The sequence below is a fragment of the Neomonachus schauinslandi genome, chromosome 1 (genome assembly GCF_002201575.2).
Source record: "Neomonachus schauinslandi chromosome 1, ASM220157v2, whole genome shotgun sequence".
NCBI lineage: Eukaryota > Metazoa > Chordata > Mammalia > Carnivora > Phocidae > Neomonachus > Neomonachus schauinslandi.
Genome location: NC_058403.1, coordinates 55,906,882 through 55,933,801, shown reverse-complemented (window position 1 = coordinate 55,933,801; position 26,920 = coordinate 55,906,882). Strand labels below are relative to the sequence as shown.

The following is a 26,920-nucleotide window of genomic DNA, read 5'->3' as shown; positions in this document are numbered from 1 at the left end:
CAAAATAGGAATAATATCAAATACACAAATCTCTCTAAGGATAGATTTTCTAGTGTGTTTTGTAAAATATAGTTTCTTCAACATTAACAGATATTACACAAAAAAATTTAATTTGTAAAACAGGATATCTTATGGAAGAATTTCTTAGACTATTAACAAACTAACTTTACATGAGGGGGTTATATGGTTAGTTTTTCCCATTCCCAAGTCTACTTCACCATGGTACTTTCTCCCAGAAACATATCTTCTGAGACTTAAGTTCCACAGAAACACTTTGGCAAACATTGCTCTAAACCTAAAAACATGAAAAAAAAAAAAAAAAAAAAGTGAATAGAGTGTGCATGTTTTTCCCTCTAATGACTGCATGTCACATTATTAAACACCGAAGAGGGCAGGCATCCAAGGACTAAGGAATAAAAGATACCTAGGATCAGATAAGAAATAAAATCAAGTTCAGAAAAGTTTCATAGTTACTTAGTATAGCTATTATTCTATTATTTCATTTCAACATGAAAGATGAAATCATAAACCAAGTATTCTCTTGATGCCATTTACAGTATAGCAAATTTGGTCAGTTTCTTAAACAGGAAAAAAAAAGCAAATGTTAAAATCTATATAGTTTGAAAAATAATTTGTTTATTCTGTGATATGTGTTATGATACATACAATGAAGCCTGAGGCAAGATCTTTAGGCAAAGAGCACATATCACAAAACAACTTATAATTAAATACTACATAACAATTACAAAGACTAATTACTTTACAAAGAATTTGCTCACTTTAGGCAAGAAGTGGTCATAGAAGGCTTCACAGAGAAAATTAACCTTAAACCAGGTACTTCAGAATTTGAGTTGACAGGCAGGAAAAGCAATGTCATTTTAGGCCTTGTAAGTAAGGACCAAAAAAGGGCACAACCTACTTCAGAGACATGTATGGTTTAGACCTGCACTGACCAATATGGTAGCCTCCAGCCACAACTGACTACTGAGCACATGAAATATAGCTAGTTTAAATAACGATTGGTAAGTATAAAATACACACCAAATTTCAAAGACTTACTAGGAAAGAAAATGTAAAACATCTCAACTTTTTAATATCAAATTGCATGATGAAGTGATATTTTGGTTATGTTGTGTTAAATAAAATATATTATTAAGGTTAATTTCACCTGTTCCTTTTATTATTTTTAATGTGGTATCAGAATAACTTAAAATTATGTATATGGCTCATTATATTTCTGTTGGACAGTGCTGGATTAGATTAAATTTGATTTTGCTGTTAAAATCTTGAAATAAAGAAATTTGAGTGCCTACTACATGCCAAGCACTTCTGAAACATGAGTGCACAAAACAAGTGGAATATATTGACATCTGGTCAAATCATAAATTAAAATATAATAAATAGCATTCATCAAGGAAAGAAAGAATCATCTGAAGATGTCTCTCAAAATACAAATGGCCCCAATTCCCAGGCTCCATATCCACCCCTCTTGCAAAAATTGTCAATCCAGGAAGTCCACAGTGGGGCCCAGAATGTTGTTTCAAGAAGATTTCCTAGTAACTAAGATATGAATGCACCTGCACGCCCTACTTCTGCTGACCCTGGCCAGCTGAGAACAGTGATTTATAGTCCCCCCACCTTTATTTCTTCTGAATAACCCTGAATAACCTGAGAGCCTAAAAAGCCTCCACTCAGTGCAAAGCCAACCTATTTAAAATAACTTTGATTCTTTTTAACCATTAAAATCAAAGTTTTTAAAACTTTCCTATCTATAGAGCCACATGTATAATTTACTATCTTACACCTAAAAAAGTACTGAAAAGCATACTGCCAATCTTAGCCACTTAATCCAGTTATAAGCTGGCATATTTTCACACATGCCTAAAACTCCAGTTTATGAATATCTACTCACGATACAACAGGGAGTTTTTTCCTACTCATCTTAATTAGCAGACGACTGTTGGGGAATTGCAAGAAAAACAATCTCCCTAGATGCTATATTAGAGAGAATATGTAAAATTCAGAATAAATCTGCAATACAATATCCTTTCTAAAATAACTACAGTACTTGCAAAATGGCTGTACCTAAACTCATAAGGGGCAGCTCTCACTAAAATTTTAAATTAATGACCTATGGTATAATAAGTGAGTCATTTAGGGTAAAACTTAAAGCTCATCCTTGATAAAGATTCACAACAAATTTTATTTAAATAAATGATTAAATATGTCAGAACCTATATAAAAATAGAAATCTTAAGTTTTATAATATTCAGGAAATGATATTCAAGATTTTAAATAATTTTAGATAAAAATACAAAAGGTAATCAAAAGTATGACATTTATCGTACTTAGATTTTTGGATCTGAATGCCTGGTACATAAAATCATCTAGTAGTCATCCCATTACTAACTTAAGGATTATTTGATTTTATCCTAAATTTATATATTAATAGCCATTATTAATTAAATGTCACATCTTTCACAAACTAGTTTGTCTTTACTATGAATTGTTATGAGCACCTTAACAGAGTATAGAATATGCTATAAAAATGTTATTTACTCTCTAATTTTAAAGGGCCAAATTACAAAATGTCAAAATACTCTATTTTTTAAAAAGGGTATCCCATCCAGCTTCTTTTCAGTAATTTTGAAATAATAGGCAATAAGCCATAAGTTTTACTTCTTACTGCACTGATACAAAGTGTACATCAGAGTTGCTGAATCACTAAATTAAACATATATAAATATATGGAAGCATAGGTGAAATAAACAGGGCAAGACTGTAAACACATACATGCACACACAAATATATAATTGCCCAGCTTTTTCCAATTCCTATTTCTGATGCTATAGCTAAATGCAAGAATGAAAGATTTGGGTCTTTTAGCTTGCTTCTAAATTTGGTTCACTTTCCAATTATATCTGTTTAGGATGCAGAAAGATTTATATAGGCAGTGTGTATTATAGGCCCCAATCTGATAACTTGATAAACTTAATTGTGACACTTTTCTCCAACTCTACATTTTCAGTATGAACACTAACATTCCAAGCAACCTTATGGAACTGCCAATCTTAAAAGGCATTCTACATCACCAAGGGAAGATTCAACTTGGTTCCATACAATTACACAAGTTAGTTAATTTCACTGTATCCTAATATTCTCAAAATTGGTCTTCTGAATATTTATCTGAAGTAAATTTAACAAATATTTGAAGAACACTGACTGCATTATACACTCAAAATAAAGATGTAAAGTGCAAATAGAGTAAGTCAATTACCTTGAAAACCCAATTATTCAAGACATCCAGAGTAGAATTTAAGAATGACAAACACTAGGCAGGTTAGTTTATAAGGTGCAATCTAATAAATGCTAACATTTGAATGTTCATTATATTCCACGCACCCTGTTTTATGCTTTGATTTAATCCTCTCAACAACTCTATAGGCAAGGTGATAACATCTTTTTTTTTTTAAAGATGAAAAACCTTAAGTTTACTGAGGTTAAACAGCTTGCCAAGGATTCAAAAGCTAGTAAGTGACAGCCTTTTTTCAGAATCAAACTGCCTATTTAGTATCTAAACCATAAAGAGCAGAGACAGAGAAAGCAAACTTGTACCACCTACCACAATGCCTAATCTCAATAAGATCTGACTCAACTGATTTTTTACTTTTTTTTAAAGATTTATTTATTTATTTGAGAGGCGGGGGCAGAAGGAGAGGGAGAGAAGCAGAATCCGCTAGAACCCAGGACCCTGAGATCCATGACCTGAGCTGAAATCAAGAGTCGGATGCTCAACCAACTGAACCACCTAGGTGCCCCTCAACTGATATTTTAAAAAGTAATTCTCTTTTTTTTTTTCCTCAGTTCACATTCATGAATCTTTACCTAATGAGTTAGGTATCCCTCTTCTGGGCAACCCCACAGTACCTCATACAGATCTCTATCATAAACACTGCACTGTCCTATGAACAACTATTTCTTTCATGTCTATCATCACAATGCTGTAAGTTCCTTGAAGCCAGGACTCTGCCATACTCATGTTTTATGTCCCCACGTGCCTAACAAGTGCCGGAATACAGAAAGTACTATTAAGTGCTGTTCAAGGTTCAATATAATATTAGATCTTCTTTTTTATCACCTTCTAACATTCTTCCTCAGATAAAACCTTGATGAAAATGCAAAGTCATAGAATCCTAGTTTCAAATAGGAATTGACAAAGGTCAAGAAGCCTTTACCTTCTCCTTCCTTCATTGATACCATATCCCAGGTAGTATTCTCTACCTTTCAAGAAAAATGGTGGAAGGAAAGTGAGATAAATCTAACCACCTATGAATTAATTATTGCCATCATAGAAAAATATGGCTGAAACTAATATAACATCGTGTGTTAACTCTACTTCAGTTAAAAAAATATATACGGAATTCCCAAATAATGAGCTTTAAATAAATGAGATTTACGAAGTCACATGGTATTGCAAATCTAGTCCCCTTGACCTTTATACCTAAGAATTTCTTAGGCTTCAAAAAGCAAAAAACTCGACAGTTTGTAAACATTTTAAAAGTTCAGTTCTTCATATAAGACAGTGTACACCCGCCAAACAACATAAATGATGTCATTTTTTACAGCTTTCAGAGTATCAAGTCTACCATTTGCAAGGGTTTTCTTTTTTTTTTTTAAGCAAATGAACATGGTATAAAAATTACCTTGCACTAATAAATGATACTGCAGATATTAAGCATAGCTAAGGTCGTGCTAAATTTACATAAGCAGCGTATCAAAAATAAGAGCAAAAAGGAAAAAATATCCGTAAATGTTGAACAAGTAAAGGATTCTGATTAACAAATCAGATAATCATCTCTTTAAAGCCTAAAAATCTTTTCAACTCTAAAACTGACTACTCAAACAACAGTACACATAAAACCTTGTCAGTAGTACTATGAATGTCAGATCAACAAACAGGTTACATGAAGAAAATTCTACTTCCATACTTATTAAACATCCGTAAGTCAGGACAACTGTGCCCTACTCAAAGACTGTCTAAAACAGAGAGAGGTTGATGGAAAAAAAAACTTGTCATAAGGGTTCACAAATTAGGGTGTTATTAACACTATAAGCCAGAAAAGGAAGCTTTTTAAAAGAACAGGGCACAGAGTAACACAAAGCTAGTGCCTGTCCCTACAACTACAAGCAGAATTGACTCTAAAAACTTCAATTTACACCTGCTCTAAATCACAATCCATTTGCCTGTTTTACGTGAATTTTTAGGACCTAAAGTAAAAATATCATAGCCCCTCCGATAGGACATTACTGAAGAGTTTAAAAAAAAAAAAAAAGCTCCTTTCTTCTTCCACATGAAAACCAATGCATTCCTTCAAAAGTAATCAACACTTCACTTGTACAAGCACTATGAAATTATTACTCAAATTCTATATCCTTGATTATCCGCACATACCACCCAGTTTCAGTCTTCTATAAGGCTTCGCCTAGCTAGATAAGCCTTTATTGGAGATACAAGTACTATTCACTGGGTCCTTAACACAATCTAAATCAGGCTAGTAAACTGTTAACACCCCCTCCAACTTTTCTCCCACCCAACTGTAATCCACAATCCTCCCTAATGGAAAAGAACAGTACACAAATTCAACCTAGAATCTTAAATCAATTTAAAGAGGTAACAGCATTAAGAACTGTGTTGTGGAACCAAACAGCTGGGGAGTGGAGCTACAGAAACAATGTAGATTAGATAACAAGCAGTTTATCAGACTATACTCTGTAAATCAGAAACTTTCATTACAATGCTTGAAACGTGGTGGTGAACTGGTAGAGGAAATTCTCAGCCTATAAGGGGCACTCAATCTCTTGAAAACTCTGCCTCCCTCATAACCAACTACCCTGACACACCTCCTCGAACAGGACGCTCTTTCTTCTAAATCACACCATCCGAGAAATCTGCACACATCTCTCCTTTCAATAAATACTGATGAAACTTCTGGTTTCATTTATGATTTCATTAAACACAGATCCAACAGCAGCCTTAATGTGCCAATAAAAATGTCTTGGGTAAACCAATCTTTAGCAAGCGTTAAGTTTTTGCTTCTCCACCTTCCTCACCAAGTAAGTGTCTTAGAAATGAATAACTTCCTGCAGTATTTCAGTATTATCAAAAGACACACAGAGCTAATCCCCAAAGACTGGTGACCTTACTTTCCCAAATCACCGCCTTCCACTAATGATCACTTACGTCCATCTCTCTTGCGTGAGATCAGATTTTTTTACACGATCCTTAAGAGAGATCAGATTTTTTTTTTTAACACTATCCTTAACAAGTGTACTTCTAGTCTCCGATACCTAGGAACAGAATCTACAAAGAGACTAACTCCCAAATGTGACAGGAAAGCTGTAACACAAAACGAGGGAAGAAAGAGACGGGAAGAGGCGTGGGGTTTGTTTTGATCAGAACAGCCAGGGCACAGTAGATGCAATCAGGTATTTAACACATAAATCGAAGTCCCGAAGACAAACAGGGTTCTCTAAAATAAACATGGACAGTGTGAGAGACGTCCCACAAACTGGAAGGCAGCGACGGGCTCAATGCAACGCGACCCAGAGGCTGCGAGGGCAGAACCGGGCCGGGCGATCGCAGAAAACTGACTGCAGGGGATGCTGTAGGGTGGGCTAACATGGTGCCTTCTCCAGGGTGGAAGGCGATGAGGAGTTGGGAGCCAAAGGTTTCATCCGTCGGGCTCTGGTCCCAAAAGGTATCCGGGCTCAGAGCTCAAGTTTCACGGCGAGAGGGAGGGAGGGAAAGGAGGCAGTACCGTGCAGCCAGGCACCTTCGCCCCAGCCCAGAAGTCCGCGCTCTCGGCTTCCTCCGCGAAAGAGAGAGGAGGTAACGGTCCCCGGAGCAAACACTGAGGAGCTCCCAACGCACCCAGCACTCGGCGTCGGGCAACGGCGCGGTGAGCGGGGGAGGGGAACGGAGCGGGCGGCCGGCGCTGCACCCGCTGGCCCCGGCCCTTCCCCGGCCTCGCCCCGGGCGCGGCGAAAAGTTTCCAGCCAAAGTCCGCAGCACCCGCTCGCGCAGCCAACCGCCAAGCACAACTGCCTCGCCGCCTCGGAGAGCGGCCCGCGCCGGCCGGCCACGGCGCCGGGACCCTAGGTCGCGCCTCCCTCAGCCCGCGCCGGACGCCGAGGTTCACCTACCACAGAGCCGGGAGAAGAGCAGCAGCGGGAAGAGCAGCAGCAGTAGCGGTGGTGGCGTCGGGGGCGGCAGCAGGAGTCCGGCCCCGGGGGGAGAAGCGGAGGAAAGTTGTGCTTTGCCGCCTCCGGGACACAGCGGGGCCGGCCCCGGGGTCCGCGCCATCCCCCCCCCCCCCCCCGGCCCCCGGGCCCCCCCGCCCCCCCCCCCCCGACTCCCCCGGCCCCGGCGCCTTAGGCTCTGGGCGGCGGCAGCAGCGGCCGCGACGCGGCGGCGACGGCGGAAGGTCCGGCGCACGGGTCCCCAATTCCCAGTTCTTGAGCCGTCGCCGCCGGCTGACACTGAGCGGAGCGCTCACGGCTGCCTCGACTCCGCCGTCGCCGACGCCACTGCCGAGGCTGAGGCGGGAGCCGCCCGCCGCCGCCGCCGCCGCCACTCCCCTCCCCCAGGCACCCGCCCGCCTCGAACTCCTGGGAACTCGGAACGCACCACCCCGCCCCGCACGGGAGGGGGAGAGGAAGCGGACCCTCAGAGCCGGCGCTAGGACTCGCCCGCCCTCCCCGCACAACTCCAGCTCCCGTCTGATCGCGGACTGCATGCAGCGTCTCCTCCCACCCCGCCCTCCTGCACACGCTCCTCCCACTTCAAAAAAAAAAAAAATCTCTTCTCTCCACTTTGATAACGGGTTTCTCCCAAAGCAGGGCTTTCAAAAGGACAGGGAAATCTGGAATAGGTTAGTAGGCCCCGCCCCTCGTTCCTGCCTTGTCCCCGCCTCGTTCCCCCCTTCCCAACGTTTCCAATGGTCTCGCCCACTCCGCCCCTCGCGGGTCCACCGCGGCCCGGGCGCAGACGGAGGCGGAGGGCGGCGGGACAATCGTGCTGGCTGCTCGCCTCGCCCGGGCCGCGCTCTCCCTCTGGCGGGGAGCCGGGACAGGAGGGGGGGGAGTTAGGAGGGGAAGGCAGGATGGGGCTGCCCTTCCGTTGCCCACGCTAAAGGTCCCTGTCTAGGAGGCTGTACATAGCCTGCAGAACTAGGCATCTCCCTCTTCGCCGGGGACGCCGGGGGCTGAAAGGAGAGACTCTCCTTCCTGCTTCCCGGGACAGCGGCGCTCTCCGAATTCCTCCCTTCTTTCCAGCTCCACTTCCCCCAGCCCTCCGAGGCTTGTTTGCACAGGCATTTTTCTTGCTCCTTTCTCTTGGGAGGGCGACTTGGTGGAAGGGTCAACGGAGGCAGGCGAGAAGAGGGGCCCCAGAAGGTTTGCTTTTTCGCCCTTGCTTCTCCGGCCGCCGAGCTGTCCGCTGTCCTCGCCGGGCAACTGGTAACAGGAGGCCATGGATTTCCCCCATCGGAGTGCCTCGAGTGCGGTGGTGTTTTTCTTTGGTTTTGTTTCATTTGCATGTTCGCACGTGTAATTTTATTTTCATTGCCTGTTTTCCTCTGAACTGATCGCGGTAAAGCAACCTCGGGAAGTGTTAAGCATTTGCCGGTAAGAGGTCTGGGATCCACCACGACCCTCCCTCACCCCAGGTGGCTACGCGCCCTGCTCTCTTCATCCGCCCGCCACCCACAGCCCTGGTGGCCTGACCTTGAAGCCACAGCCACTGGCGGTTCTGCAGGGGCGGAGGACAGTTTGGACTGTCCCGAGAGGGACTGGAGGCAGAGGACACACGTCCTCAGTCCGGACACAATTTTATGTAGGTCCTGGCATCTCCACCAGATAGCCAGAAATGTGCTCACAATAAGAAGGAAAGTCGAACAAGGATTTAGCCGCCTGTCGCAGCTAAACTAATGCTTGCCTGCCGCCAAGATCACACCCCTTCCATCACTAGCCTCCCCCCCCAGCCCTGGTTTACAGTGTTTTACTCACCTCCAAAGCTACACACCATTCTACCCCTGCCTACCGCTCTTTTTTCTTTCTCAACTTCCGCCTCCCATCCTGTCTCCCAGCGCTCGGCTTAGTACCTCTCTTCCTCCATCCTCTGTTCTTCTTTTTCTCTCTTTCTATCTCTGTCTCTCATCCAGCCTGTCTCCTGCGGCCACTCTTTTCCATCGCCTATCCTCAGGATGCACTTATGAATAAACCTTGTCCTGCGTCTCTCCCGGAGATCCCCTGATGATGATCATAATTGACGAAATGTAGCTATTGTGACATTCCTCAGCTGTGCTGACACCACCGTTTCCCTTGAGAAAATTTCTTTTCCTATTTTCTCATTCTCTAAACCTAATTTCACTGCTAAATTTAGATAAAGCCCACTGTGCAGCGACTAGCTAATTATCTGTTTAGATAGCACTTCAACACGTTGTTGAGAGCCAGTTAAATATTAAACAACCAAAATTTTAATATCGCTAGCCAGTTTCATTCCCCTGGCCTTCCCCTGATGGTTCCAGTTTCCAGAAAAAGTAATTTAGCTAACATTTGAAAAGGTGCCAAAGGCTTAATATGGGGGGCCATTGTGCAATTGCTACAGAGACCAGGAGGGATTAGCAGGTTTAGTGCTTCTCAAAAGGATGATATGGAGCTTTAAAAAATGTATTTCCTCCATATTTTGAGAAATTGGATTAGTGACATGCTATGATTATTCTTCTCTGACCTAAAGTGAAGAGAGAGCATGGAAGAGCAGTATTTATAGATATTATATAAGCATTAAAAGAGCACTATGCTGGTGTTTTATGTGCATACATGCATTATGTCCTAATATTAATCATTTGTGTTGATATAGCATCTTTGGCCAGAGATGTCAAAGCACAGGCTTACTTCCCATGGAAGGTAGCAATTACTATTATTCCCACCTGACAAGGAGAGGAACCTAGGCAGAGAGGTTAATTGAAAATACTACAAGCCACATGTGGGTGGTTTTCCTGCCTGATCCAAGTTCTTGCCTTCCACTGGGCACCACTGACCTCCCAAGATTCCTTTTAACGTTAAAAACAAATTTGCTGAGGTAACTCAAATTTCTACTTTCTAAGTGTCCAGTCTTAAATTACATTGTTCTCAAATGAAGACATACTCACCCCAAGCCTTCCTATTGGAAAGTATTACTAGCTACAGAATGAGATTTTATATGATACAGTTCATTTTCTTTCAAGGGCCAGAATTACTGTTGACTTAAAAAAAAAAACCTTTATCATGAAAGTATTACTGTGTTTTATACCATTTTAGTTGTCTAACTTTATAGATAAGTTCACTTTTATTGTTTGAGTGACAAACGGGTTCAGGAATAATTATAGCTAACTTATTAATATTTCTGGCACCATTAAATCCAAAATATGCATGTATTTTCCAAGAAGAAGATTATCTGAACAAAAGGCAACAGATCCTACTGCCAACGATGATTTCATTGTTTTGGGTTAAGAGTACTGATGGTGTCCATCCCACTTTCTGCCTCAAAGACTGTTGGCTAATTATCGAGGTTCATTAACTCTTAACTAAAAAACAAAGGTTGACATCTTAACAAAGAAGTAATTATGTACAGTACTGGGCATTTTACATTTACTCAAATAATCCAAATTAAAGGTTTGAGACTATTATAATAATTTCATAGCTGACTCTGAAACAAAGAAAGTACTTTATAGTGAAGGTGGGCCATTATGTACTCAGCTCATTCCCCTTACCATCAGCGAATTTTTTATAACCTGCTGCGTGAAGAAGTATAGCTTTTCCCTCAGTGGAAGAGATGAGCAATGCTTTGTGGAATGTTTGAACTTGGTACTATATTTGATAATAAGTTGATGTCACTCTACTAGAATCACAGTCTTCTAAAGCAAAAGTATGCAAATAGTTAAAATCAAACTGCAAACCCACAAAAAAGTCCACCCACTTGCAAAATCTTCACCAGTCTCACATTTATCAAATGCAACCATTTTCTACTAAAAAGATTCCCCCTATATATTCATACTGATTTCTCCCTCATATTTCCTTTGGATCTTTGCTCAAGTTTCACTCTATTATTGAGGTCTTATATCACGACCCCATATAAAGAGCTCCCCTACCCCCAATTCCTATCCCCCTTGACTTGGCTTTATTAATTGTACTCACCATCTGACACGTTGTGTTTTTATTTATTGTCTGTTTTCCCTTCACTAGAATGAAAGTTCCATGAGGGTGGGCGGGGACCTATCTATTTTTTCACTGTTGAAACCCAACCGCCCAGAACAGCATCTGCCATGTAAGTCCCAGACCGGATGACTAAGTGATAACTATAGTGACATAGCATACTCAAGTGTGTGTCTAATCACGAAGTCAACAGAAGAATATTAATTTATTAATTTTTTAAGGCCTTGAGCATATGATCATATTGAGTTATTTAAGCTGGAAGATGATTAGCTGACCATTGCTTAAGACTTTCTATTTAGGGGGACCTGGGTGGCTCAGTTGGTTAAACGTCTGCCTTCGGCTCAGGTCATGATCCCAGGGTCCTGGGATTGAGCCCTGTGTTGGGCTCCCTGCTCAGCAAGGAGTCTACTTCTCCCTCTTCCCCTCCCCCACCCCCTGCTTGTTCTCTCTTTTTCTCTCTCTCTCTCTCTCAAATAATTAAAAAAAAAAACAACACTCTAATTACTCCTAGTGCTGTTTATTAATCTCTCCTCTCTCTAATCCGTATTGACATTTCCACACTCCACGTTTGTAATACTGGGTTTGGGGCTCTGCAAACTCTCTTTCCTTTACCAGCTGGCTTCCTGGTGAGTTCTATCAGTAGAAGTCCCTGGAGGGATGGTGGAAGGCAGGAGTAGCGGCAAAGAGACTTGATCCTTTCTGTTTGCTTCCTGCTCCTACCAGCATCCCATCAGCAGTAACAGCCCTTTCCATTGTCAACAGCAGTTGGCTCCAGCCTCCCACTTTTACATTCTAAGAACCAGACTCCTCCTATCTCCGCAGAGGTACCAGCACTGGCCAGGCTGTGCCCACTTCTCAGAGGTTTGAGCCCTCGCTCAGCAGGGACCCTAACCTCTGAGCTTCTGAGCTCTAATAACCCAAACTTTTCTCTTTGTTTACCCCACTCTAAAGATGATAATGGCTCCTTATAGTTTACATTGCTGGATTACCTCAGTGTTCCTCTTTTTGGTGTGGAGACTCCCTCCAAACCCCTGTGTAACAATACCCTATTATTAAATTCCCTCAGTACTATAGTATGCTTCCTGTGTTCCTGACTGGGCCTTAATTGGTGGTCTGTTTCTTCAGTGACTATTTCCCAAAACTTTCCCTTGTAACGGTTACTTTTCTCTAAGTCAAACTGTTTAAAATAACAGAGCCAATGTCAATCTGTTAATTAATGTAAATAAAAACAATAAGGTAATGGACAAAATTTGTTCTATTTCATTGGCAATAATCCAGGTTAAGTGGGGTGGGTTTGAGTAAAAGTAAATTTGGTGGTAATTACGTTGGAGTTTTAGTCATATATACATATGACTTGCTTTTGTTGTTGGTGGTGTTCTTTAGATTATGGTGAAAACAAATAGAAATTTCCAATTTTAGGTGATTTAGGTGATTTATTTCTTTCACAGAACTTGCTTGCACTTGAGAATCATTATGGAACTAAAAGATAAGAGGATTATTTGGGAAAAGAAGAAATGGACTTCTCTCCTAAACCTACAGTAAAAGCAAACATACATTTCACATAGCTATCTAAAGCCTACTTCTATAATATACAACTCTTCTGTAGAATCACCAGAGTTCCAAAGAATACAGTTCAAGGAACTGGTATTGAGGCAGAAAGAAGAGCTATGCCATTGCATTATGGAAGGTCAGGTGAAAGGGTAGGCTAATTTAGCAAAGATGATTGAACTACAATGTGTTAGGTATTGGGGATGAAAACCAAGTCCTGACCCCAAATACCAGTAACAGTGTTCTTATAAGCAATGGAGGGATATACACTATAGGAGAGAGCAGGGAACTCCCAGGTCTGCCTGCAAGAGACTGGAAAGCCCTAAAAGCAAAGATCACATTTGAATAGTCCTATAGGTTTATGGCCACACCACCCTGAACGTGCCCAATCTCATCTGAATAGTCCTAAAGAATGACTAGGAATTCTCCATACAGATGGCATAAAAGCAACAGAGGGAATAGGAGATGGAAGGATATGGAGGCATAACAGGGTATGATGTGTTTTAGAAACCACAAGTATTACTGTGCTGCTAGAGGGTAACCTGCAAAGGGGAACTGGAAGAGTAAAAAATGAAGTTAGATAGGCAGGGAGTTTTGAGGTCTTATAAAAAAGTTTAGATTGTATCTGGTAGATCATAGGAACAATCGAAGAACTTTGAGTAGGACAATGACAGCATTAGGTTTTCTAGAAAAATCAGGTGTATGAAAGTGAGGCCGGATGGATGGATTCTCAGGGGGCTTGGGAAAAATAAGTAGAAATTCCAGAAGGAAGTTGTTGTGAGGAGCAGAGCAAATGAAAGTCTGAACTCAAGCAGCGGTAAGTGGATGGAAAGGAGAAAATGAATTCAGAAGAATTTTACCATTTTAAGACAAAATTGTCTATTCCTGCAGTGGCCTGAGTATACGTGGCTAGCTAACAGGTAGTAATGGAGGTAACTTTGGAGGCAAAAGGCACATGAGCAAAAGGACGAAAAAGGATGAAAGGAGAGGCACTCAAAAGAAGGTAATGAACATGGAGGTAGAGGCAGAGGGACATTGAAAGAAGAAAGAATGTGGAGAAGAAAATGAGGTCAGGGGATCAAATGACAGAGGTTGAAATAATATAACTGATGGTTAATAACTTACCGGGCAAATTTTATAATTTACTTCCACTTTATATTATTCCTTTAATTCTTATGGGCATAACTCAGATTCATGTAATGGCCTGTACATTTTCTTTTATATTATCATTAATAAATACCTGTTGGATGGAAAGGAGAGAAAAGAAAGAAGAGTTTTGTGGATGGCTTCATATTTCGATTGCCCGCACAAAAGAAATCTGGTGTCCATGTAGGTTCAGTACAACGAAGAGCCACTTTCCCCGTCATGGGTGTTTCAACAAATCCTGCCCTAATTAGTTGCCTGAAGCTGTAGTTCTAACTTGTACCCTTTGGTATCTAACCCACAACAGATACTGATCAGCCACTCCATGGCTCCTGACCCTGAGGAGGCTTTGTAATGTAAGGTTAAAAGCCCTGGAGCTTTACTGCCCAAGTTTCAGTTCCAATCCTCTGCTTGGGCAAGTTACTAATTCTGTCCAGAGGAAACATTGATGCCTTCTTCACAGTATTGTTTAAGGATAAAATTAGCTCATACGATGACTTTAGAACAGGTCTGATATACAAAGCCCAAGAGGTGTTAGTTTTTGTTGTTGTTATTAGTAGTAGTGTTAGTATGTTTAAATACAGATTCAGGAATCACATTATCAATCATCAGCAACCTGGGAGTGGAATTTTGAGCAGGTTTACTTTCCCCAAGTGTGATTGAAATCTTGAAACCAGTTCCGATGAACTCTGCCTACCGTTAACCAGATTGTGCTAATTCAGCATTCTTCTTCACCATGTACCATTTACATTCTGCCCTGCACCTTCTGCGGCAGGCAGAAAAATGGTCTCCCAAAGATGCCCACATTCTAATCCCCAAAAGCTGTGGATGTGTTAGGTTGCATGGCTAAGGCAAATTAGGTTTGCAAATGGTTGTGGTTGCTAATTAGCTGACTTTGAAAGTAGGGAGAGTATCCTGGATTATTCAGGTGGGCCCAATGAAATCAGTCACAAGGATCCTTATTAAAAGTCAAAATGGGAGAAGGCAGAAGAGTCAGCGGGAGATGTGACTATGGCAAATGGCCGAGGGATGCAACATTACTGGCTTCAAAGATAGAGAAAAGGGACAATAACCCAAGGAATATGTCAAGGTTTGGAAGATGGAAAAGGCCATGACCTGAATTCTCTCCTGGAGGTAGACTCCCGAAAGGAATGCAGCTCTGCGCATGCCTTGATTTTAGCCAGGTGAGACCCCTGTTAGACTCCTAACCTACAGAACTGTAAGGTAATAAATTTGTGTTGCTGTAAGCCATTGAATCTGTGGCAATTTGTTACAGCAGCAGTAGAAAACTAATTATGATGCAGTGAGAAATATATACTGAATCTTTGTGTCTCAGGTTCCTGGCACAGAGCTCCCAGAAGTCTTGTGATTTTCTGAAGGAGAGGAGTGAGAAGAGTGTGCTTTGTTATTTAATAAGCCCCTTTCAACCAGATCTGCATTTATGCTAACAAGGTGACTCTTGGAGGATGGGGGCCTAGTTGCTGGAGAAACCAACCGCGTGATTCCAGGGTTGGAACTTGCAGCCTTACTATCCTGCTCAACCTCCAGAGTGTGGAGAGGGCTAGAGATAGACTTAATCGTCAGTGGTCAATGATTTAGTCAGTCATGCCTACTTAATGAAGCCTCCATTAAAAATTCTAACCAAAGTGATTTGGAGAGCTTCCAGGCTGGTGAATACATGGGCAGGCTGGGAAGGGGGTGCACTCAGGGAAGGCATGAAAGTTCTGCTCCCCTTCCACAGACATTGCTCTGTGCATCTTTTTCCTTTGGCGGTTCCTGAGCTGTGTCATAATAAACCAGTAAATGTGTTTCCCTCAGTTCTGAGAACCATTCTAGCAAATTATTAAACCTGAGGGAGAGTCACAGAAACCCTCGATATTTTGCCAGTGGTCAGAACTACAGGTGACAATTTGGGACTTGTGCTTGACGTCTGAAGTGGGTTAGCCTGTTGGGTCTGTGCTAACTCCAGGTAGTTAGTGTCATAATTGAACTGTAGGATACCCAGTTGATATAAAGAGTTGGGAACACCCCTCCCCACATTCAGTGCAGAAGTTGGTGTGAGTAGAGAGGAAACCTGAGTTTTCTTTTACTAGTACACCTCCCAAGCGCCCTACTTTCTTTGACCAACACTCAAGGACCTTAACATAAAACTCAGCACTATTTCTAATCCACCCCATCTAACTTCCCTTAGCATCACTGTGGGCCAACTCCATTACTTACCATTCTTTTTGTTGTCTTCATGATACTCCTTAAGACATCTGTTCCACCATGAGCAAACATCCCCATATCCTTGCTTTTAACATTCCTGCCTTCTCAAACTAAATGGAAAAAAATGGATTTTCTCTTAACATTTATTATCTTTTGCATTATCTTCTACAGAAAGCTTCTGTTTTTTTCCACTTCAACCCATGCCGCCTAAAGCAGGACTGGGGGTATCTACTTCCCGATCATTGTTCTGCAGCCTTCGTTCAACAACCTAGCCACATACACTTTTTTATTCTACTTCTACTTGAAGTCCTTGACAATGTTATTTCCAACCTCCTGCAGATTTTCGGTCTCAGTGGGAAATTCTCACTGAAAAGCTTTTCTAGCCTAGCCTCCTGTTTCCTACCAGTTTACCATCACTGTTGAATGTACTCTTCATCTTCCTGCTTTTTAATTTTTTTTTTTTAGATTTTATTTATTTGAGAGAGAGAGACAGAGATAGTGAGATAGAGAGCACAAGTGGGGAGGAGAGGGAGAAGCAGTCTCCCCACAGAGCAGGGCGCCCGATGCGGGACTCGATCCCAGGACCCTGGGATCATGACCTGAGCCGAAGGCAGACGCTTAACCGACTGAGCCACCCAGGCGCCCCATCTTCCTGTTTTTGTCTCCTAACACTTATCTCCAAATCCGTTATTCCCATCCCGGCTTTTCTGCCTTCATATCCAGACCAGGCTCCATTTCAATAATGCACTGATTGGCCCTTGACTGCTTTGCTGACCCTCACTTACAACGGCGTTCCGGCCACAGACTGAGAGCTGCCAGATGAAATCTCAACAAAGACACCAGTTCTAATTCCTGAAATTTCATGGTATCAAGTTTCCCCTCAGGTTCTCACAGTTACTCCACAGTCCTTAAAATCATCCTTACTGAAACCTTTACTGGGATTGCTCCAAAATTTTTTCTTTCTCTTCAGGTCTCCATCCCTTTCCTCAGTCCATGCACTCTCATTGAATAACATTGTTTCTTATTTCCCTGAAAAAAAGTAAAGCTCTCTCCTAGATAAATTACATCGGTTGTCTTCTCATTTAACTTATCTTATTGCCCTTTCCTCTCCCTTACCTTTAATTTAAAAGCTTGTTGACAATAACCTCATCTCCACCCTCCCCCACAAATCAGAACCTGTGGGTTGTTATACTCTAAGCAGCTAAGGATGGAAGAGCATAGATATACTTGCCTCTTAGAAACAGATCAAACACTTATAGTATTAGAATTCTTAAAATCCAACTTCGGAATCAGGAACTCGGCTTTAAAGATAACACTCTGCTGATAGCTTTCCTGCCCTCTGGTACCCTACACACTTTCTCTGATGGAAATGAAAAGCCAAACAAAGGAGTTGCCCTAATGCATAGAACTAAATCAGGGAGCTACAAGCCAGTTTGCCAAGGGAATCCGTTCTGTCCCTTTCATGATAAAAAATTTTAATGCTTAGCTGTTGCTGTTCACTGTTTGAAAATATCATTTTGCTACAAATGTTGGTGAGTATTTGGGTAAATAAACAGGTTTTGTTATTGTTTTCATATGTGATTCTATGACTAGGTGGCTAGAGACTCAGGATTGGAGGGAGTCTTTGCTTTCTAATTTTCCTTGTCCTTTTTACTCTGCCCTTTACACATTTCATAAGAATTCTATCTGTTTAATTCCTTGAATTTCTTTTCCTATATATTTCCATAACTATCTTTATGGTTACTTAGATTACTATGAAATACACTATATTATTGAAAAAGACCTAGGCATTCATATTTCCAATACAACTCACCTGGAGAAACTAATATGTCATTTCTGCCAATCTCTGTGTTTATAACAGCATGAAAGAAATTCCTGGGGAACTAACCCTTTTGCCTAATGATAAAATAACCTTTCAGAACTATTACATATTTTGTCCTTGTAGGGATTATTGACAATAAATGAACTATGCTTTTGAATGCTATGATAGAAGACACATTTCATTTATTCAATAAATATTCCAGATCATCCATGCTCCGTGGAGTGGAGATATAGCAATAAAAAGACAGAGATCCTTCTCCTTGATGACTTTTCAGTTTAGCAGGGGAAGCAGATATTAAATGAATAATTGTACATTTTTTTAGTCATAATTTTATTAATGGTGCGAGGAAAGGCACAGGGTGCCAGAGAGTATATATTAAGCATTCTGAATTCATACATGCAGTAAAAAATAACTCCACTGAAGTATCCAAAATAAAGAACTATACAACTCAACACTCAAAAATAATCCAATAAAAAATGGGCAGAAAACATGAACAGACATTTCTGCAAAGAAGACATCCAAATGGCCAACAGACACATGAAAAGATGCTCAACATGACTGATCATCAGGGAAATGCAAATCAAAACTACAATGAGATATCTCCTCACCCCTGTCAGAATGACTAAAATTAACAAGTCAGGAAAGGACAGATGTTGGTGAGGATGCAGAGAAAGGGGAACCCTCCTCCACTGTTGGTGGAAATGCAAACTGGTGCAGCCACTCTGGAAAACAGTATGGAGGTTCCCCAAAAAGTTAAAGATAGAATTACCTCATGATCCAGTAATCGTGCTACTGGGTATTTACCCCCAAAATATAAAAACACTGATTCAAAGGGATACATGCATCTCGATGTCTATAGCAGGAGTATCAACAATAGTCAAATTGTGGAAGCAGTCCAAGTGTCCATCGATAGAAGAATGGATAAAGAACATGTGGTATGTGTGTGTGTGTGTGTGTGTGTGTGTGTATATATATATATATATAATGGAATATTATTCAACCACTAAAAGGAATGAAACCTTGCCATTTGCACAATGTGGATGGAGCTAGAAGTATAATGCTAAGCGACATAAGTCAAGTGGAGAGAGACAAACACCATATGATTTCACTTATATGTAGAATTTTGGAAACAAAACAAATGAGCAAAGGAAAACAATGAGAGAGGGAGAAACAAGCCAAGAAACAGACTCTTAACTGAGAACAAACTGAGGGTTATCAGAGGGAAGGTGGTGCAGAGGGAGGGTGGGTTAAATAGGAGATGGGGATTAAGGAGGGCACTTGTTGTGATGAGCACCGGGTGATACATGGAATTGTTGAATCACTATATGATACACCTGAAGCTAATATAACACTATGTTAACTACACTGGAATTAAAATAAGTCACTTCATTGAGTAACTGTTATTTAAGCTAAGACCTAGAACACAAATTGGTATCAACCCCATGAAAACTGCGTGGGTGCATGTGTGTCTGCCTGTGTGTCTTACAAGGGTCCAGTATAAAGGCCACCGTTGGTCAGTTTTGAAAAGTTAGAGTGGGAGCATGTGCCAGTCACATGTGTGTAGCTTTTGACTTGACTCCATCCCGACCTTCCATGTTCTCCAAATCACAGGGCTGGGAGCTCACAAACTACATTTTGCAGACTCCTTTGTCAGCACGTTTCCTGTTCATTTCTGCCACTACGCAGCACTGGTGGGATAGAGTAAGAGAAATGAAGAGGCCATTTTTTTCTGCTTTTGATGGAACCTCTGGTAGAGCCACAGAAGGGGTAGAAGACTCTGGGCTCCAGAAGTCAGTAATGATTTTTAACAGCATTCACAGAACAAGTGCCTATCTGGTTCCAACAGCAATAAGAACGTGTACTATGTCTCCAGCATATGAAAGAGAAGCGAAGGCTAGTGGACTCTAGCCCAGGGTGGGAAGCAGCGTCCTAATCTTCAGGTAAAATCCCACTCATTGAAATGGTCCTTTAGTTCGTTTTTTCTTTTTCTTTTTTTCTTTTTTTTTTAAAGATTTTATTTATTTGACAGCGAGAGAGACAGCGAGAGAGGGAACACAAGCAGCGGGAGTGGGAGAGGGAGAAGCAGGCTTCCCGCGGAGCAGGGAGCCCGATGCGGGGCTTGATCCCAGGACCCTGGGATCATGACCTGAGCCGAAGGCAGACGCTTAACGACTGAGCCACCCAGGCGCCCCTAGTTCGTTTTTTCTGGCTGATTCTGTCTCATAAGAGACTAGAGAGGTAGAAAGGTCCAGGTAAAGGAGATTGTTATAGGTCATGCTAAGTATTTTGGACTTCTTCTAATAGTAATGGCAAGCCATTGAAAGATTCTCAATAGAGAAGTGACTTGATCAACTTCCATTTTTAAAAAGCAATCTGACTACCACAGAGAGAATGGATTGGTAAGAATAAAAGCAAATTCAAGTTAAGTATATATAGGAAACCAAGCAACAAGTGATGATAGAGCCAAAATGATGAAAATAGAGACGTTGACAGAGCTAAAAAGGAATTGGTAGGACTTGAGGATTGGTTGGATTTTGATGGTAAGAGGAACAAAGTCAAGGATGATTCTGAAGTTTCTGACCTGAGCACTGAGTAGGTACTGATGCCATTCACTGAGAAAAGACAATAATTATATAATTAGTTATATCAATGATATCAATATTATTTTTTAAAGATTTTATTTATTTGAGACAGAGACAGAGAGAGAGAGCATGAGTTGGGGGGGGAAGAGAAGGGACAGAGGGAGAGGGAGAAGCAGACTCCCGCTGAGCAGGGAGCCCGATGTGGGGCTGGATCCCAGGACCCCAGGATCATGACCTGAGCCGAAAGCAGACGCTTACCCGACTGAACCACCTAGGTGGCCCTAATTATATCAATATTATTAATAATATAATAAATTCTGCTTATATTAGCCATAGTTGGTTTCTGTTACTTGCTTTACCTGAGATTACCAATGTCCTCATTTTAATCATAATGTTCAACCTAATTGATTATTCCCTCTTTCTAGAAACATTCTTATCCTTCAGTTTTTATGACACCACATTTTAGTTTCCCTTTTTCCTGTCTGGCAATTCCTCAGTCCCTTTTGCTAGAGCTGCCTTTTCTTCAACATGTCATTTAAATATTCCTGCTTCTCAGGATTAGGGCTTATGTGCTTATTCTATATCATGTCCTAAGTGAACTCATATGTTTACATGGCTTGAAATACGATTACTTTGCTGATTATCTCTAAATTTACTGCCCCAGAATAGGCCAACATTATGAGTTCTATATCTGGCTAACAGTATAATTATATCTGCGTGGAGGTCTCACGTGCGCCTTCAATTCAAGATTATAATGTTTGCCCCTAAAATTGTCTTTTCTTAGTGAACAGCATCTCCACCTACTCAGTGCTCACTTATGTATTAATACAATAACAGAATTTATTAAGAGTATGTTGGGTAGTTCATTAAATCTCCAGGAGGTTTGATAAATAAGCCCGGAGACCAGCAGCCAGAAACAAGGCCCCAAGGCACACTGCTGGGCCGGTCAGGAGAGGCTTCTGTGGCTGCAGGCCCTGGGCACTAGATGCTACATCTGGCACTAAGGAGGCTTGAACTGAATATTAGACATGTGGGGGAGGAAACGGTTTTCCTTAATCCTCTTAGCATCCCTGGTGGGGTCTGAACATTACACTGACAAAGACAGATTAACAGAGAAAAACCTACCAATTTACCTAATGTAAGTTTTATGTGACACGGGAGCCTTCATAAGGAAATAAGAACCCAAAGAAACTGTTAAACCTGAGTACTTGTCCAGGTCTCCGTGAAGAGTGGGCTGTCACAGAGAAATGTGATAAGGGCCAAGAGGTTAACGTAAGTGTAGCAAACCGGGGGCAACAACTCAGCCTGTTTGATTCTTCTCAGCGTCCCTTGTCTTCAGAGATAAGGATGCTCCTCTCCTCCAGGTACAGGAAAGGCACCTTCTCACAAGAGGGTCCTACGACCGGCTTTCAGGGAGAAGGGCAGGGGGATGGTCAGCGTCGCCTTCTGCCATTATCTCAAACTTCTCTAGCTTAAAATATTCAATATGTCAGGTGCCATGCTTTGGGATAGCTGTGTTCTGAACCCGGTCAGACACCATCTCTTACACTGCTGCCACAGTCTGAGGTACACAGTCTTCCTGCCACCATCACGACCACCAAAGAGAGTTTCTTGAGCACCATGTGCTTCATTGGCCATGAACCCGATCTGCCCAGCTGTGGAAGCAGAAGCTAGACTGAAACTAACAGGAAGGAATGCAAGAGGAGGACGTGAGAAGAACAAGTATAGGGAACTTTTCCAAGTCATATGGCTAGGAAAGAGGAGTAAGGGAGCAGGAACAGGAGTGCAGTGTGGTATCCATAGAGTTTTTCCAGACTGGAATATATCTAAGAGATGGGGAGAAGCTGATGGTATTAGGCATTAGAAGATAATCTACAACGAAGGATTACCCAAGTAAGGAGATAAGAATATTATGCTTATTAGACACTACGGTCTAACATTATTCTGGGGGTACTACATGGAGAAAATGAAAAAGAGAAATTTGAGATTTAAACATTAGAAAGGGAAAAGTTGAATTATCACTGTTTGCAGGTAATATAATTGTATACCTGAAAATCCCAAGACAATTAACTGAAAACCTATTACAATTTAAGAATTCAATGAAGTGACTGATTACAAAATTAACATACAGAAGTTAGTACCCTTCATATATTAAAATGAGTTAGGAGATCTAATAAAAGATAGGATCCGTTTACAATGTCAATAAAAAGGTAAAATATCTGGAAATGATTTTAACAACAAATCTGTAAAATTTGAATGAAGAAAAGTTTGAAACAGAAATCATGAAAGTTGTAGAGGAAACCATAAGAATTTTTTCCCCATAAACCTAGAGTAGGGAAGGGTTCTTTAAATGTATCACAAAAGCCAGAAGCCATAAAAGTAAAACTAATAAATCTGACTATAAAAATATTTTGCATGGCCCAAAAAAAAATTGCAACTCATATTACAAAAGCTGTCTTTACATATAAATAACTTCTACAAATCAATATTTTAAAAACACAATGCCATGGAAAAATAACGGATATAAGCAGTTCTGAGGAATTAAGGGGCACCTGGGTGGCTCAGTCGGTTAAGCGGCTGCCTTCAGCTCAGGTCACGATCCCAGGGGTCCTAGAATTGAGCCCCGCATCGGGCTCCCTGCTCATCGGAGAGCCTGTTTTTCCCCCTTCCTATGCCCCTCCCCCTGCTTGTGCTCTCTCTCTCTCTCTTTCTCTCCCCCTCTCTCTCAAATAAATGAATAAAATCTTTAAAAAAAAAAAAAAGAGGAATTAAAAATGGCTTCTAATTATTGGAAAAGATTGTCAATCTTTCTCATAATAAGCAAAATGCTCATTTATATTATGAGATCAGTAAAAAACAACTTTGTGATGCCCTTTCGTTGGGTGAAAATTATCAGTCTCATGCATTTTTGGTGGAACTGTAGTTTGACTTGACATCTGTGGAAGATAATTTGGCAACATCTGTCAAAATTTCAATTGTGTTTTCCCTTTCACCCTGCAATCCCCCTAATAGGAATTTATATAACCTATAGGTATATTTTCAATGTACAAAATTATCTGTTGCCACATTGTTTATAATAATAAAAGTTTGGAGACAAGCTAAATGTTTGTCAATGAGGTCGGATTCAATAACGTAAGGGTCCTTCATAATTAATGTTATGTAGTTAAAAAAGAATGAGCCAGTACTTTTGTAACTGACCCAAATAAGACTTCTTCACCTGATGTGCAGCAAGTCAACCAAAACTGATACTGAAACTTCGCAGTGAAGAAAGATAGGCAATTTATCGGTGAGGTACCACCCGGAGAATAAGGAATTAATGCTCAAAAGTCCCAAACTCCCCTATGGCTTGCAAGGGAGGGGTTTTTAGGGCAAAATTAGTGGCAGGGGTCTCCTGAGAAGGTGGATGCTGGTGATTGTAGGCCCATGAGGTCATGTTAGCAGATGTTCTGCTGTCACTTCATCTGTTCCCCTGGGGACATTTTCCTTCTCAAGAGACTTGGAATCTGAACAAATATATTTATTTTTTATGTTAGAAAATTCGTTAGGCATATCTGGTGGTTCTATCTCTAGATTACTGCAGGCTAACTACTTGTCCTACAGATTCCTGTGAGTGATAAACAAGCATTCCTATCCCTTGAGTCTAGGCCCATGTGCTTCTTTGTCGGTCCAGCTGTGCCTGGGGTGACATGACCTCTAGTGTTCTTTCTTCTACCTGAATTGATGAGATGGACACTGACTTTACCTTGTGAATTAACATTGTCTCCAAGATGCATTTCTTTAGTGAAAAAAGCAAGATATGTAACAATGTGTACAGAATATTCCTTTTTTTTTTTTTTTTAAGACCTTAGAAAGTATATGCTTGTGTGAGGGCCAAGGGTGAACTGTCCCAAGATGAACCACTTTGGCATGAACATTATTTTGAGTTAAAAGCAATCAGAGTGCAGACGATTCAGGAAAAGCTCTTTACCTCCCCCTCAACTGCTTGCCTGTATCAGGGAGGGAGCCATTAACAGAGACTCCTCTTCCTAAGACACTTTTCCGTGTAACAGGGCAATCTTCATTCTCCAAACATCTCCTCTCATCTTTCTGCTAGTGCTCTTCCTCCCCTTTGTATCCCCAGACCCCACTGCTCTCCTTAGCTCCTAGGAGCTTCATGTTGCCTGGCTGTCTTTGTAATTTCGCATCTATGTAGATTCCCTGAACGTACAAAATTAAATTTGATTTTCTCCTGTTAATCTGTCTCATGTCAATTTGATTCCTCATCCAGGTAGAAAGCCCTTGAAGGGCAGAGGAAATTCTTCCTCCCTGACGTTTGCATACATTTTCTCATGTGTACATAGGATATCTCTGGCAGAACACTTGCCCCAAGGAGAAGACAGGTACCTGGCACTAGGAATGAAAAGAAGACTTTTCATCATATTCCCTTTTATCATTTTTGAACCTTGAACCATTTATATATATTGCCCAATCAAAACAGTGACACTGGGAGCACAAAAAGCCTATGAATTTTGTGGAAATACAGAAGGAAACATAATCCACAGAATGTGTGGAGAGATTGGCTTTGAATAATGATTTCCTCCATTTTTACAGGCCAGAAAGAAGAGAGGGAAGAGTAGCATTGATTTGGTGACAGCAGATTGAAGGGTTGAAGACATTTTCTGTTTAAGGCTTTTTTTTTTTTTAAGTTTTTATTTTTTTTTAAAGGAGAATGCAATGTCATGAGAATATTAGGAGTACAGAGGGAATGGAATCATAGAAGATAGAGCTTGGAAGTAATTGTTGTGGAGAATAGGAGAAGGAGCTGACCATGGGAATGTGGTCAATTCACAAGGCTGTATTGAAGGCCAGCTCCATGTTGGTTATTAGAGAGCCAAACTGGTTCCTTGCTGCTCAGTTGTCCAATTTGACTGCAACTCTTAGCTGGTTGGAGGAAGAGGTTAATGAAAGTGAAATGTTTAATTTTTCACTTTTGTGTTCTTGCTAATAGGAAAACTGAGGAAGAGATGGTCTCTGAGTTGGAGGACAGCATAAGAATGCGTGATTAAGCTGCCTGGAAATGCCACCCCATTAGGAAAAATGCCTAATTTTTACTCTTGGCCATCATCTGTCACACAGAGACAAGAACAAATTTACAAGGATTTGCTTACACAGAAGCAACACGAATTCAATTTGAATTTCTTAAATTCTCAGAAATTTGGTGAGATTTGAACTAGTTTAAGCTCCATCTCTAAAACTATAAACAAGTTGTCAGCTTAGTGTAAACTTTTTTTTTTTTTACTGATTTATTACTCATGTTAAATCCAGTATAATAAGAATCTGTTTTGAGAGGTTTTTAAAAGGAACTTAGAAAAGTGTACTAAGCTGAATTTTTAAAATATTCCACCATTTAAACCAAACTTAGAAGTAGAACTATATCCTGAATCGTGCTGATCTATTAACTATTAAAATGTGAAGAGCAGAAAACTGATGTGCATCACCTATTTCTGACATATTAACCTAGCCATTAAAAATTGAGGCACAGGGACGCCTGGGTGGCTCAGTTGGTTAAGCGACTGCCTTCGGCTCAGGTCATGATCCTGGAGTCCCAGGATGGAGTCCCGCATGGGGCTCCCTGCTCAGCAGGGAGTCTACTTCTCCCTCTGACCTTCCCCCATCTCATGCTCTCTCTCTCTATCTCATTCTCTCTCTCAAATAAATAAATAAAATCTTTTTTTAAAAAAATTGAGGCATAAAAAAGTAATAACACATTGTTATTTTCTCAGGCTTTTCACTGCAAATATTATTCTCTGAAAGAGTCTGCTCACTAGAATTGCTTTTTTAAAATCCTAATTTTTCAGATTGAAAATAAATGTATTTTCCCAGGAATTTAATCTTCAGATGTAGCTAAGACCCTTCTCTCATTTAAGACTCTTAAAATTATATGTGAGAAGACACAATAGTTTTTGTTATGATAGGATAGTATCCTATTGAAAATGAAGGTAATATTCATTCCCTGTAAGTCTGTTGTTGCAAATCTACTTAGGGAGTGCTTTAAAAATCCCTTACTTTCATTCTTTTGCCTGTGGAGATAGTTGCTTTTCTATGATCAAGCATTACCTCCCATAGTGATCTTTAAATAACAACAATAAAAAGATGTTTTCTTTGAAGTTGTCATTGGAAAAAGTATTTTCCTTGTGCTAGGCTCAGAGTAAAGACTGGATTGACAGGCCTTTTGTGATTAAGTCTTAGTCCTCTTAAAATAGATACTCTTCAGTGTTAGGCCAATAGTTCTGATTGGTATGGGAAAATATAAATTGTACATTTGGCTTTCTGTATAAATCCAGTGGAATATTCCCATTGCATTGACTAGAACCCACACTTGTGA

At 40.9% G+C, this 26,920-nt stretch overlaps 1 protein-coding gene across 1 annotated transcript in view; it reads right to left on the bottom strand.

Moving 5' to 3' along the window:
- Positions 1 to 7,363, bottom strand: part of NECTIN3 (nectin cell adhesion molecule 3) — a 113,373-nt gene extending 106,010 nt beyond the window's left edge. The window contains exon 1 of the mRNA XM_021692470.1: positions 7,204 to 7,363. Coding sequence (XP_021548145.1) covers positions 7,204 to 7,363 — 160 coding nt within the window. The remainder of the gene's footprint in view (positions 1 to 7,203) is intronic.
- Positions 7,364 to 26,920: the final 19,557 nt, after the last annotated feature.